The sequence below is a fragment of the Periophthalmus magnuspinnatus genome, chromosome 13 (genome assembly GCF_009829125.3).
Source record: "Periophthalmus magnuspinnatus isolate fPerMag1 chromosome 13, fPerMag1.2.pri, whole genome shotgun sequence".
Lineage (NCBI taxonomy): Eukaryota > Metazoa > Chordata > Actinopteri > Gobiiformes > Gobiidae > Periophthalmus > Periophthalmus magnuspinnatus.
The window spans coordinates 32,351,164-32,363,873 of record NC_047138.1 but is presented as its reverse complement, the minus strand read 5'-3'; the positions used below and the strand labels follow the sequence as shown (position 1 = coordinate 32,363,873).

Genomic DNA, 12,710 nt, shown 5'->3' with positions numbered 1-12,710 from the left:
ACTACGGGACACATGGCATGTCCTACTGTCCTCACACACACTACGAGACACACGGCATGTCCTACTGTCCTCACACACTACAAAACACACGGCATGTCCTACATCCACACACACACACTACAACACACACACGACATGTCCTACTGTGAAATAAAAAGCTGACCTACCTGAGCCGCTTTGTGTGTTTAAACTGGGACAAACACTACAACACGACACGTACTACTGTCCTCACACACACTACGAGACACACGGCATGTCCTACTGCCCTCACAAACACACATGACATGTCCTACTGTCCTCACAAACACATGTTCTACTGTCCTCAAACATGACACATCCTACTGTCCTCACAAACATGACACGTCCTACTGTCCTCACACACTCATGTCCTATTGTCCTCACAAACACACATGACATGTTCTACTGTCCTTACACATGACATGTCCTATTGTCCTCACAAACATGACACACACACATGTCCTACTGTCCTCACACACACACATGTCCCACTGTCCTCACAAACATGACACACACAAGACATGTCCTACTGTCCTCACACACATGTCCTAATGTCCTCAAACACACAGGACATGTCCTGCTGTCCTTACACACACACACACACATGTTCTACTGTCCTCACAAACACACACTCATGTCCTATTGTCCTCACAAACACACATGACATATCCTACTATCATCAAACACACAAAGGACATGTCCTACTGTCCTCACGCTCACATGTCCTACTGTCCTCACAATTATGACACACACACCATGTCCTACTGTCCTCCTTACTGTCTCCTCCTCCTTCTCCTTCTCCTCCTTCTTGCGCCTCTTTCCTCTGGTTTGTTCCAGACTTCATCTTGCTCAGGTCACATTCCAAACTGAATGATGATGTAATGTGTGTGACCTCGTGTGTGACCTCGTGTGTGACCTCGTGTGTGACCTCGTGTGTGACCTCATGTGTGACCTCATGTGTGACCTCATGATGTCACACTCGTCTCATTAGCAGGAAAAACTCTGCTAGCATAAGACGCTAACTAACACTAAAATGTGTTTCAACTCGTGTTGACTTTTGTGCCACAGACTTCATCTGCAGTTTACCCTTGAATAAAACTTATTAAAACTTTAATTCTCCACATAATATCACAAAGGCGACGTACTGTACCTAGCCCCGCCCCCTAGTGTCTTCCACGGGGGCGGGGCTAGAGGGGCTCTGGTCCCTCTAGCCCCGCCCCCTGCTGTCTTAAAACCATTTTGAGACAAACTCAAATGTCTCAAAACTCGTGAAAGTGTCATTTTCAGATCTGTATGTGTAAAATGATATTTGTGTTTAGAATAAATCAAAATTTACAGATTCACACGTTTTGGAGCAGTGACTAAACCAGGACTAAACCAGGACTAAACCAGGACTAAACCAGGACTAAACCAGGACTAAACCAGGACTAAACCAGGACTAAACCAGGACTAAACCAGGACTAAACCAGGTCTAAACCAGGACTAAACCAGGACTAAACCAGGTCTAAACCAGGACTAAACCAGGACTAAACCTCTAGACTAATCCAGGGAAAATACAGACTAAAAATCCTCTGACATTATTAAAAAACAAACCACAGAACTGAAGAACAAGTGTCGTTTATTTAAAAACAAACTGAAATTGTTTTATTAAAGAGATTTAAAGAGGAGGTATTTACCTCTATGGGGTATTAAAGAGGAGGCATTTACCTCTATGGGGTATTAAAGAGGAGGTATTTACCTCTATGGGGTATTAAAGAGGGGGTATTTACTTCTATGCTGTGCCATGAGCTTGTGGGCGGAGCCTTGTACTCTACACTCTCCTCTTTAAACACCATTGACTTCATTCTAATTTCACATTTGTTGATATTGACACAGATGCTGCGCCGCACCACTACAAACAAGCTGGGGTCAGGGGTCAGGGGGTGGGGCCTGTATACAGAGGGGGCGTGGCTTCTCTCAGGCCTCAGTGGCAGAGTCGTCGTCGTCTCCGATCACTCCTTTGAGATAAACTCTTTTAAACTCCTCAAACACCAAGTCCCCGGGATCACTGTAACAGAGAGACCGGGTCAGAACCAGGACTGGACCGGGTCTAAACCGGGTCAGAACCAGGACTGGACCGGGTCTAAACCGGGTCAGAACCAGGACTGGACCGGGTCTAAACCGGGTCAGAACCAGGACTAAACCAGGACTAAACCAGGACTAAACCAGGACTGGACCAGGTCTAAACCAGGACTAAACCAGGACTAAACCAGGTCTAAACAGGGTCAGAATCAGGACTACACTGGGTCAGAACCAGGACTAAACCAGGACTAAACGAGGTCTGGGTGGGGTCTTTTACCTGTCTCTGGCTGCAGCGAGACAAAAGCACAAATATAAATTATAGAAAATTATAGAAACTGACAATCACAACAAGCAAACACACACACACATATATATACACACATACACACGCACACACATACACAGAGCACACACACACACCCCACACACACACATATATACACACATACACACGCACACACATACACAGAGCACACACACACACAGAGCACACACACACACAGAGCACACACACACAGAGCACACACACACAGAGCACACACACACACACATATATATACACACACAGAGCACACACACATATATACACACACAGAGCACACACACACACAGAGCACACACACACACATATATATATACACACACAGAGCACGTACACACACACAGAGCACACACACACACAGACACAGCACACACACACAGAGCACACACACTCGTTACATTTCACATGTGACTCTTTCAGTCTGAGTGTGTATGTTCCATATTTCACTTCCTGGTTGTAAATGATGACATCACACTGAACTCTGATGTCACATTATTATCACACAAACTGAATAAAACATTTATTTTGTTGATTCAGGTTTAAAATGTCAAAATGTGAAATGTGTGTGTGTAAAATGAGCCCAACTTTAGTGAGGTCATCAGTCAAATAAAGCTGCACTGTGTAACCTTTCTGATGGAAACACGTGCTGCTCGTCTCCATGGAGATGTAACAGCTTTTATGCCGTTTAATCCCTTGAAAACATTTTTGTTGTGAGGGCAGCTCGCCTCTCCACAGATCCGACCTGTAACTGACCAGCTGACCGCATTCCCAGCAAAGCTATAGCATCTCCATGGAGACGAGCAGAAAAGCTCCACAGTGGGGCTTTAATGGCACGTGAGGGGGTCACCTGCGTCGGGTTTGGGGTGCATCAGTCTGAAGGGCAGCTCCACAGAAACATCACTGAAAACATGAAACAGAAGTGAAAGAGAGAGCGCCACCACCAGGACAAGAACAGAACAACAGAGACATTTACCTGGATCCCACCGCCCTGAGGAGACAAGAGGAGACACACGAGACAAAAGAGGAGACACATGAGGAGACACACGAGACAAAAGAGGAGACACATGAGGAGACACACGAGGGACACACGAGACAAAAGAGGAGACAAAAGAGAAGATTAAAACATGAGAACAGACAGAAGAGGAGGAGAGAGGAGGTGGTACTGACCCAGAGGCGATCATCCTCAGAACCACTTTATAAGAGACCAGCATCCCCTGGACCTCCTTCAGCACCTCCTGCTTCACTCTGGAACAAACAAACACCAGGACTGAACCGGGACTGAACCGGGACTGAACCGGGACTGAACCCGGGTGGTGTTGTGTATGTGGGTGGAGTCTCTGTGGGTGGAGTCTCTGTGGGTGGAGTCTCTGTGGGTGGAGTCTCACATGGTGGAGGAGGCCAGGTTGGTGTCCTCGTGCTTCAGTCGTCCGTCCAGGGCCAGGCCCCGTCGCTCTTTGTTGTGGGACAGAAGAGGAAACAGAGAATACTCCTGCTTCAGGGACGTGCCAGAGGGAACCACATCTCTGAGGAAACAAGAGAGTGAGACGCCCTCCCAGAGAGTGAGACGCCCTCCCAGAGAGTGAGACGAGAGTGAGACGCCCTCCCAGAGAGTGAGACGAGAGTGAGACGCCCTCCCAGAGAGTGAGACGAGAGTGAGACGCCCTCCCAGAGAGTGAGACGAGAGTGAGACGCCCTCCCAGAAAGTGAGACACCCTCCCAGAGAGTGAGACGAGAGTGAGACGCCCTCCCAGAGAGTGAGACGAGAGTGAGACGCCCTCCCAGAGAGTGAGACGAGAGTGAGACGCCCTCCCAGAAAGTGAGACACCCTCCCAGAGAGTGAGACGACCTCCCAGAGAGAGTAAGACGAGAGTGAGACGCCCTCCCAGAGAGTGAGACGAGAGTGAGACGCCCTCCCAGAGAGTGAGACGCCCTCCCAGAGAGTGAGACGCCCTCCCAGAGAGTGAGACGAGAGTGAGACGCCCTCCCAGAGAGTGAGACGAGAGTGAGACGCCCTCCCAGAGAGTGAGACGAGAGTGAGACGCCCTCCCAGAAAGTGAGACACCCTCCCAGAGAGTGAGACGAGAGTGAGACGCCCTCCCAGAGAGTGAGACGAGAGTGAGACGAGAGTGAGACGCCCTCCCAGAAAGTGAGACACCCTCCCAGAGAGTGAGACGAGAGTGAGACGAGAGTGAGACGCCCTCCCAGAGAGTGAGACGAGAGTGAGACGCCCTCCCAGAAAGTGAGACACCCTCCCAGAGAGTGAGACGAGAGTGAGACGCCCTCCCAGAAAGTGAGACACCCTCCCAGAGAGTGAGACGAGAGTGAGACACCCTCCCAGAGAGTGAGACGAGAGTGAGACGAGAGTGAGACGCCCTCCCAGAAAGTGAGACACCCTCCCAGAGAGAGTAAGACGAGAGTGAGTTGCCTCCCAGAGTGTGAGACAAGTGAGACGAGAGTGAGACACCCTCCCAGAAAGTGAGACACCCTCCCAGAGAGAGTGAGACGAGAGTGAGACACCCTCCCAGAAAGTGAGACACCCTCCCAGAGAGTGTGAGACGAGAGTGAGACGCCCTCCCAGAGAGAATGAGACCAGAGTGAGACGCCTTGTGTCAGATGCCCTCCCTGGACTCACGTGGTTTCCTCTTTGGCCACAGACTTGATGTATTTATCATTGGAGTAAAGAACCACGTTTGTGACCTGCTCCACTGTAAAAAACAGAACATATGAACACGGGAGGGCATCTGACACACACAGGGAGGGCATCTGACACACACAGGGAGGGCATCTGACACACACAGGGAGGGCATCTGACACACACAGGGAGGGCATCTGACACACCTGACAGGCTGATGTCTTTGATGGTTCTGCTTGACGAGTTGTTGATCTCCACGTTCACCTTCACTGGATCCCCATGATAGAACGTCTGAGAGAGAGACCGCGATTAGAGACAGTTTAGTCCCTGTCCAGTCCCGGTCCAGTCCCGGTCCAGTCCCGGTCCAGTCCCGGTCCAGTCCCGGTCCAGTCCCGGTCCAGTCCCTGTCCAGTCTCGGTCCAGTCCCTGTCCAGTCCCGGTCCAGTCCCGGTCCAGTCCCAGTCCAGTCCCAGTCCCGGTCCAGTCCCGGTCCAGTCCCGGTCCAGTCCCGGTCCAGCCTCGGTCCAGTCCCGGTCCAGTCCCGGTCTAATCCCGGTCCAGTCCCTGTCCAGTCTCGGTCCAGTCCCTGTCCAGTCCCGGTCCAGTCCCGGTCCAGTCCCAGTCCAGTCCCAGTCCCGGTCCAGTCCCGGTCCAGTCCCGGTCCAGTTCCAGACCTCTTTCTGGAGGGAGAGCTTCACATACAGAGGTTTTTCTGACATGAGAAACTCAAACGTCGTCTCTGTGACCGGAGCCGGACCTGGAGAGTCTGGACTGAACTGGACTTTACGGATGGTCAGACGCACGGAGCTCCTGAAGAGACACAAACAGCTGATGACATCACACCAGAGTAGGACGATGCTAACTGGAGGCACTGCTCTGTCTGACTCTGTTAGACTTTAATCTGAGTTTAGTTTAACACAATCTGACCATAAAGAACTGACTTATCTGAACTACAACAGGTGATGTGAGCTGATACACAAGTCCCTCAAATAACACCACACTCACAAGCTAGCATTAGCATTAGCATTAGCCAACAGTGTTTCAGTCACTCACAGGCTAGCTAGCATTATCCAATTTTCTTCCTTTTACTTCAGTGTTTTTACATGTTTTTAAACGTGACTCACTGTTTCTCCACTTTCTCGTCACTTTGATCGGCACAAAACGCCTTCACCTCGAACTCCACGGCGCATTTCTGCAAACGCCACATCAACGTTCTGTTCATCAAAAGTTTAAAAACATGGATTCTAACTGTCAGGAGCGTTCTCGTACCTTCCCCTCGTCGTTCGGCCCCGGCTGCAGAGCCACAGAACACGGAAGATTGTCTGGAAACTGAACACAGAGTTAAAAATACAGTAAAACTACAGCTCCCACAATGCACTGCTGCTGCAAAATGACTAAAGGAGGTGCAGAGGAGGACACGAGGCCTAGAGGAAGTTCCAAAAGAGATTTATGGATGCAGAGTGGAGGAGGAGCAGAAGAGGAGCAGCAGAGAGGAGCAAAAGAGGAGCAGAGGAGGAGCAGAAGAGAGGAGCAAAAGAGGAGCGGAGGAGGAGCAGAAGAGAGAAGCAAAAGAGGAGCAGAGGAGGCTCAGATGGCGCAGAGGAGGCTCAGATGGAGCAGAGGAGGCTCAGATGGAGCAGAGGAGGCTCAGATGGCGCAGAGGAGGCTCAGAGGAGGTTCAGAGGAGGCTCAGAGGAGGCTCAGAGGAGGTTCAGAGGAGGCTCAGAGGGGCTCAGAGGGGGGCAGAGGAGGCTCAGAGGAGGCTCAGAGGGGGGCAGAGGAGGCTCAGAGGGGGGCAGAGGAGGCTCAGAGGGGGGCAGAGGAGGCTCAGATGGAGCAGAGGAGGCTCAGATGGGGCAGAGGAGGCTCAGAGGAGGCTCAGAGGAGGCTCAGATGAGGCTCAGATGGAGCAGAGGAGGCTCAGATGGGGCAGAGGAGGCTCAGAGGAGGCTCAGATGAGGCTCAGAGGGGGCAGAGGAGGCAGAGGAGGCTCAGAGGAGGCTCAGATGGGGCAGAGGAGGCTCAGATGGTGCAGAGGAGGCTCAGAGGGGGCAGAGGAGGCTCAGAGGGGGAAGAGGAGGCTCAGAGGAGGCCCAGAGGAGGCTCAGAGGAGGCCCAGAGGAGGCTCAGAGGAGGCTCAGAGGAGGCTCAGAGGAGGCTCAGAGGAGGCTCAGAGGAGGCTCAGAGGAGGCTCACCTCAAAGAAGAAGGGGAAGGCGTACTCTCCGAGTTTCCTCAGGAGCTTGTCCTGGACTTTGGAGTGGGTCAGTTGGGATTTGTCCTGGAGCTCGGGGTAAACCTGCCGCGTCACCACGAAAAGGTCGCGGCGAAAGGCCACGCCCATCACGTCCATGTCCTGGCGACCGTAACGGAACGTGCACGACAGCATCACGTACACTGGACCAATCAGAGAGGAGGAGAGAGGAGAGCCAATCAGAGAGGAGGAGAGAGAGGAGAGCCAATCAGAGAGGAGGAGAGAGAAGAGACAGGCCAATCACACTGTTGTTTACATGTCCAGGCCCCGCCCCCTTCACTCTCCCTTTAGTCCAGAGCTTCTCTATTTTCTATCAGGCCCCCCCTGAAAAAATAAATGAAATGAAATGAAATGATATAATGAAATTTAATTAAATATCAAATAAAAAAATTAATAAAATAAACATCAAATGAATAAATTAAAATTAAATTAAAATCAAAATAATACATTAAAATTAAACAGGTCCTTTCTCTCTTTCTGTTGGTTTCACTTTCACAAAGTGGATGTTTGTTTTTCATATTTGACGTTTACACTGAAAAACTCCAGCGTCTCAGACTGAGGTGGAATGAGGCGTCTTATTTGTCTTCACAGAGACACCGGTCTGTCCTCGTGTCCCACAGTCACAGTGAAGCCCAGTGCTCCATACTCTTCATCAGACTCCTCCTCCTCTTATTTTTCGTGTGACTTTACCTCCGTCTCTCTCCGTCTTTCTTTTCATCCCTGTTAAATGTTTTCCATAGTGTCTCTTTAGCAAAAGTGTCTCTGTTCACTGCCCGTGTGTAAAGTACTACAGTACTACAGTACTACAGTACTACAGTACTACAGTACTACAGTACTACAGTACTACAGTACAGTACTACAGTACTACAGTACTACAGTACTACAGTACAGTACTACAGTACAGTACTACAGTACAGTACTACAGTACAGTACTACAGTACTACAGTACAGTACTACAGTACTACAGTACTACAGTACAGTACTACAGTACTACAGTACTACAGTACTACAGTACAGTACAGTACTACAGTACAGTACTACAGTACTACAGTACAGTACTGTACTACAGTACAGTACTACAGTACAGTACTGTACTACAGTACAGTACTACAGTACTACAGTACTACAGTACAGTACTACAGTACTACAGTACTACAGTACAGTACTACAGTACAGTACTACAGTACTACAGTACAGTACAGTACTACAGTACTACAGTACAGTACTGTACTACAGTACAGTACTACAGTACTACAGTACAGTACTAGTGTCATACAGAGGCCCCGCTGCTTTAGTTCCACTTTACCTTTCTTTCCTTTGAGCTGCTGAGGGTCGATCATCACCACCCCCTCTGAAACACAAGACACATGAGGGAGGGCATCTGACACACAGGGAGGGCATCTGACACACAGGGAGGGCATCTGACACAGGGAGGGCATCTGACACACACAGGGAGGGCATCTGACACAGGGAGGGCATCTGACACAGGGAGGGCATCTGACACAGGGAGGGCATCTGACACACAGGGAGGGCATCTGACTTGTAGACTGACCGACTGGGTCGACGTGGTCACAGTGGTCGACAAAGTCCCTCTTGGCCATGTACACGGTCAGCTGAGACATAAAGAAGATCATTTAAACCTGATGCCCTACCTCAGTGGGCACATGGGTCAAAGGTCACTCACAGACTTGTCCCGGGACACCTTTTTGAAGACGATGCGTTTGGGGCTCATGATGTCACTGTGAGGTCACTATGATGTCACTTCCTGTAGAAAAAGCACAAAACACATTTAAACTGGTCCAGACCAGTTTGTTCTGACCAGAGGATTTAGACGCGGCGAGCGGACGCAGACGCCCTGGGGCAGTCTGTCTGATGGACTGTGGAGCCCTTTTGTTTAAAATTCAAACTAAAATGATGAACTGGAGTCACAGGATGAAAAACTAACGATCTGACGATTTACATTTGATCTGAAAGTCTGACCACGCCCCCTGACCACAGCCCCTGACCACAGCCCCTGACCACGCCCCCTGACCACAGCCCCTGACCACGCCCCCTGACCACAGCCCCTGACCACGGCCCCTGACCACGCCCCCTGACCACAGGGCCGTCTCATTATACAAACACTGTCAGCAGACCCGCCCCCTACAGGACACACAGGCCGTGTCCCAATTCGCCAAATGCTCCTTTGAAGTTTCCCTTCTCCATTCTCTTCAAAGTGCAGTTTGAAGGTTCCGGTGGAGAATCTGTCCTCCTCAGTGTCGTCTCCATCTTGCTGAAGTGGGACAGGTCCACACCACGGACCGCACGTCCACCTCTGTCTTTGAGCGTATGATACGTACATTATGTACATTATTTTTAATGATTTATTATTTAATAGAAGAAAAGTCAAGATGTCGTCGTCACAGCCGTTTCTTTCTGTTTAGATTAAATATCAATAGGCAAATATAACGTTCGAGGTGATTTTTTTACTCATTTGTAGCTACTTCATAACTTTAACAAAATAAACCTTGTGAAAACGTAATAACAGAGACAGAGGAAACAGGATCATTTTCACATTCATAGTCTATAAACCAGAGACACTGATTAGTTGTACATATAGTGGGATATTTCAGTTTAATGGTTCAGTATTTTGTCCAGTGGCTGCACCACTTTAATAACAGCAGAGGGCGCTGTTTCCCTTCTATGTCGTGCCAGTTCTTTTCATCTTATTATTATAAGGTATTTTCTATCAGTGCAGCTACATCAAACTAGTGTCTTGATTTAATAACACGAAGGTAAATGACACGTGTCCACCAGGGGGCGCAGACCTATGGAATGTACCGGAACACGTGAAGATTTAGTGCACGTCTCAGGACTCTGTTCTGTCTGTTCTGTCTGTTCTGTCTGTTCTGTCTGTTCTGTCTGTTCTGTCTGTTCTGTCTGTTCTGTCCTTTCCTCAGAGTCCGTTGCTTCATTGTTCACATTACCTGTGTGGATCATTAAACTCTTCTGACTTTACGTTTGTCTCTTGGTCTTTGACACAATAGAAACGAACATTCTTTTTCTTATTGTAATAATATTTTCTCATGATAATAATGTCTCTTATTGTCTGTAAATAACTGCACATTCCTTTATTCCATGTAACTCTCCTCCTTTTTAATCAAACACACTGTACAGATCTTTATTCAGATTTAACAGTTTCATGTCGCACTGATGAGGTAAACCAGTACAAACATTTGAACGTGTATTGCACAGCGGACTCTATTTTCTTCTCTTTTTTGCGCAGCCGCAGTGCATGATGGGATATAGAAGTGCGTGAAGTGTGCATGGATACACGCTTCGGTTGTGTCCGATCTCCGTGGAAACGGTGCAAAGGGAAGGGCAGGTTTGTCGGGCGCGTTCAGTCGGTGTGTTGAAATGGGACAGCCCTTGTCGCACCGGAAATTACGTAACTGCCCTTCGAACCGCCCCCTACAGGACACACACACACACCCCCGCCCCCTACAGGACACACACACACGCACACACACACACACGCCCCCTACAGGACACACACACACACACACACACGCCCCCTACAGGACACACACACACACACACGCCCCCTACAGGACACACACACACACACACACACACACGCCCCCTACAGGACACACACACACACACGCCCCCTACAGGACACACACACAGACACGCCCCCTACAGGACACACACACACACACACACACGCCCCCTACAGGACACACACACAGACACACACGCCCCCTACAGGACACACACACAGAAACACACGCCCCCTACAGGACACACACACACAGAAACACACGCCCCCTACAGGACACACACACAGAAACACACGCCCCCTACAGGACACACACACAGAAACACACGCCCCCTACAGGACACACACACACACACGCCCCCTACAGGACACACACACACACCCCCTACAGGACACAGACACAGACACGCCCCCTACAGGACACACACACACAGACACGCCCCCTACAGGACACACACACACAGACGCCCCCTACAGGACACACACACACACACGCCCCCTACAGGACACACACACACACACGCCCCCTACAGGACACACACACACACACGCCCCCTACAGGACACACACACACACACGCCCCCTACAGGACACACACACACACACGCCCCCTACAGGACACACACACACACACACGCCCCCTACAGGACACACACACACACACACGCCCCCTACAGACACTGATTGGAGGATTTAAACCCTCATAAAACCGGCAGTAATTATAAATTGTAGTTTTACATAAAATAAAATTTAAAAAAAATTAAACAAAGTTGAGATGTGTCAGAGTCTCACACTGGTGACCTCACACCGGTGATGACCTCACAGTGGTGACCTCACACCGGTGGTGACCTCACACCGGTGAAGTTCTGTCCTAAAGCTGCCTCATTTTACACAAACACATTTCACATTTTGACACTTTAAACCTGCTTCATTAAATAAATGTTTTATTCCTCTTGTCCTAATAATGTGACAGTTCACTCACGGAAACACCTGGTTGCTAAGTAACAGTGTGATGTCATCATTTACAGCCAGGAAGTGAAATCTCAATATAATAATCTACAGTGTAAAGAAGCCGCCGCCCCACAGCCCCTCACCGCCCCGACCCCCGTCCCCCCCGACCCCCCCGGTCCCGTCTCTTTTTCTGGATTCTTACCTGAGTCTGAGGCAGGTGAGTCTGAGGTGTTGTCTTCAGAGTCTGAGCGCAGCAGTACTCTGCAGTACTCGTGTGTGTTGCCGTGGCGATGCTGAGGCAAAGGTTCCATAATCCATCTTTAGTCTGATCAGCACAGACGCGATTAGATGATAAGCTTCATATTTATAATGAAGCTTATGTCTCCACAGGTGAGTTCACCTGAGCAGTGACCTGAACAACAGCTCTGAGACAAACAGGGACACACAGAGACAGAGACAAACAGAGATAAAAACCTGAGACAAACAGACAAACAGAGACACAGAGACAAGAGACACAGAGACAAGACACACAGGGACACACAGACAGAGACACACAGACAGAGACACACACACCGACTGAGACAAACACACACACTGAGACAAACACACGGAGACACACACACAAACACGTGTGGTAAAAGTACACATTTTTATTACACACACTCTGGGGTGAGAAGACTGAAGTTTCCTGCCCAAGGACACAACATTATTCATCTGTGGGAGCTGGAGTCGCACCTCCAGCCTGTAATGTGTCAGATTTGAACCTCCAGACACCAGATTTTGCATTTTTTAAGTTTTTCTTACTTTTCTTTGGGTTTTGTCTTGTTTTTATTTTGAACCAGTTTGAGCTTTAAATAAAAAGTTATTAGTTAACACTGGGCTGATTGTGCTGGCCCCGCCCACCTTCAACCACCCGGTCCCATCTGGCCCCG

The 12,710-nt window shown here is 49.5% G+C and overlaps 1 protein-coding gene across 2 annotated transcripts; it reads right to left on the bottom strand.

Moving 5' to 3' along the window:
* Positions 1-1,929: 1,929 nt before the first annotated feature.
* LOC117380262 (S-arrestin-like) lies at positions 1,930-12,040 on the bottom strand. Of its 2 annotated transcripts, none has more exons than XM_055226305.1 (13): positions 11,981-12,040; positions 8,971-9,051; positions 8,839-8,899; positions 8,593-8,637; positions 7,230-7,429; positions 6,303-6,362; positions 6,158-6,225; positions 5,708-5,843; positions 5,240-5,324; positions 5,034-5,106; positions 3,787-3,924; positions 3,569-3,646; positions 1,930-2,065 (listed from the first exon to the last, which is right to left on the bottom strand). In XM_055226305.1, the coding sequence occupies exons 2-13, from the start codon at positions 9,016-9,018 to the stop codon at positions 1,975-1,977; spliced, it is 1,083 nt and encodes a 360-aa protein (XP_055082280.1). In that variant the 5' UTR covers positions 9,019-9,051; positions 11,981-12,040; the 3' UTR covers positions 1,930-1,974. The 2 variants fall into 2 exon arrangements, with proteins under 2 accessions (XP_055082280.1, XP_055082281.1); XM_055226306.1 differs by lacking the exon at positions 1,930-2,065 and adding an exon at positions 3,362-3,389.
* Positions 12,041-12,710: the final 670 nt, after the last annotated feature.

Bases quoted from the DNA above. Each gene is read 5' to 3' on its own strand.
- LOC117380262 (XM_055226305.1), bottom strand. From the start codon at position 9,018: ATGAGCCCCAAACGCATCGTCTTCAAAAAGGTGTCCCGGGACAAGTCT. The intron at 5,844-6,157 runs GTGAGTCACGTT...GTGTCTCTTCAG, and splicing joins GACGAGAAAGTGGAGAAACA to GAGCTCCGTGCGTCTGACCA. The intron at 2,066-3,568 runs GTCAGTACCACC...TCTCTGTTACAG, and splicing joins CTGAGGATGATCGCCTCTGG to TGATCCCGGGGACTTGGTGT.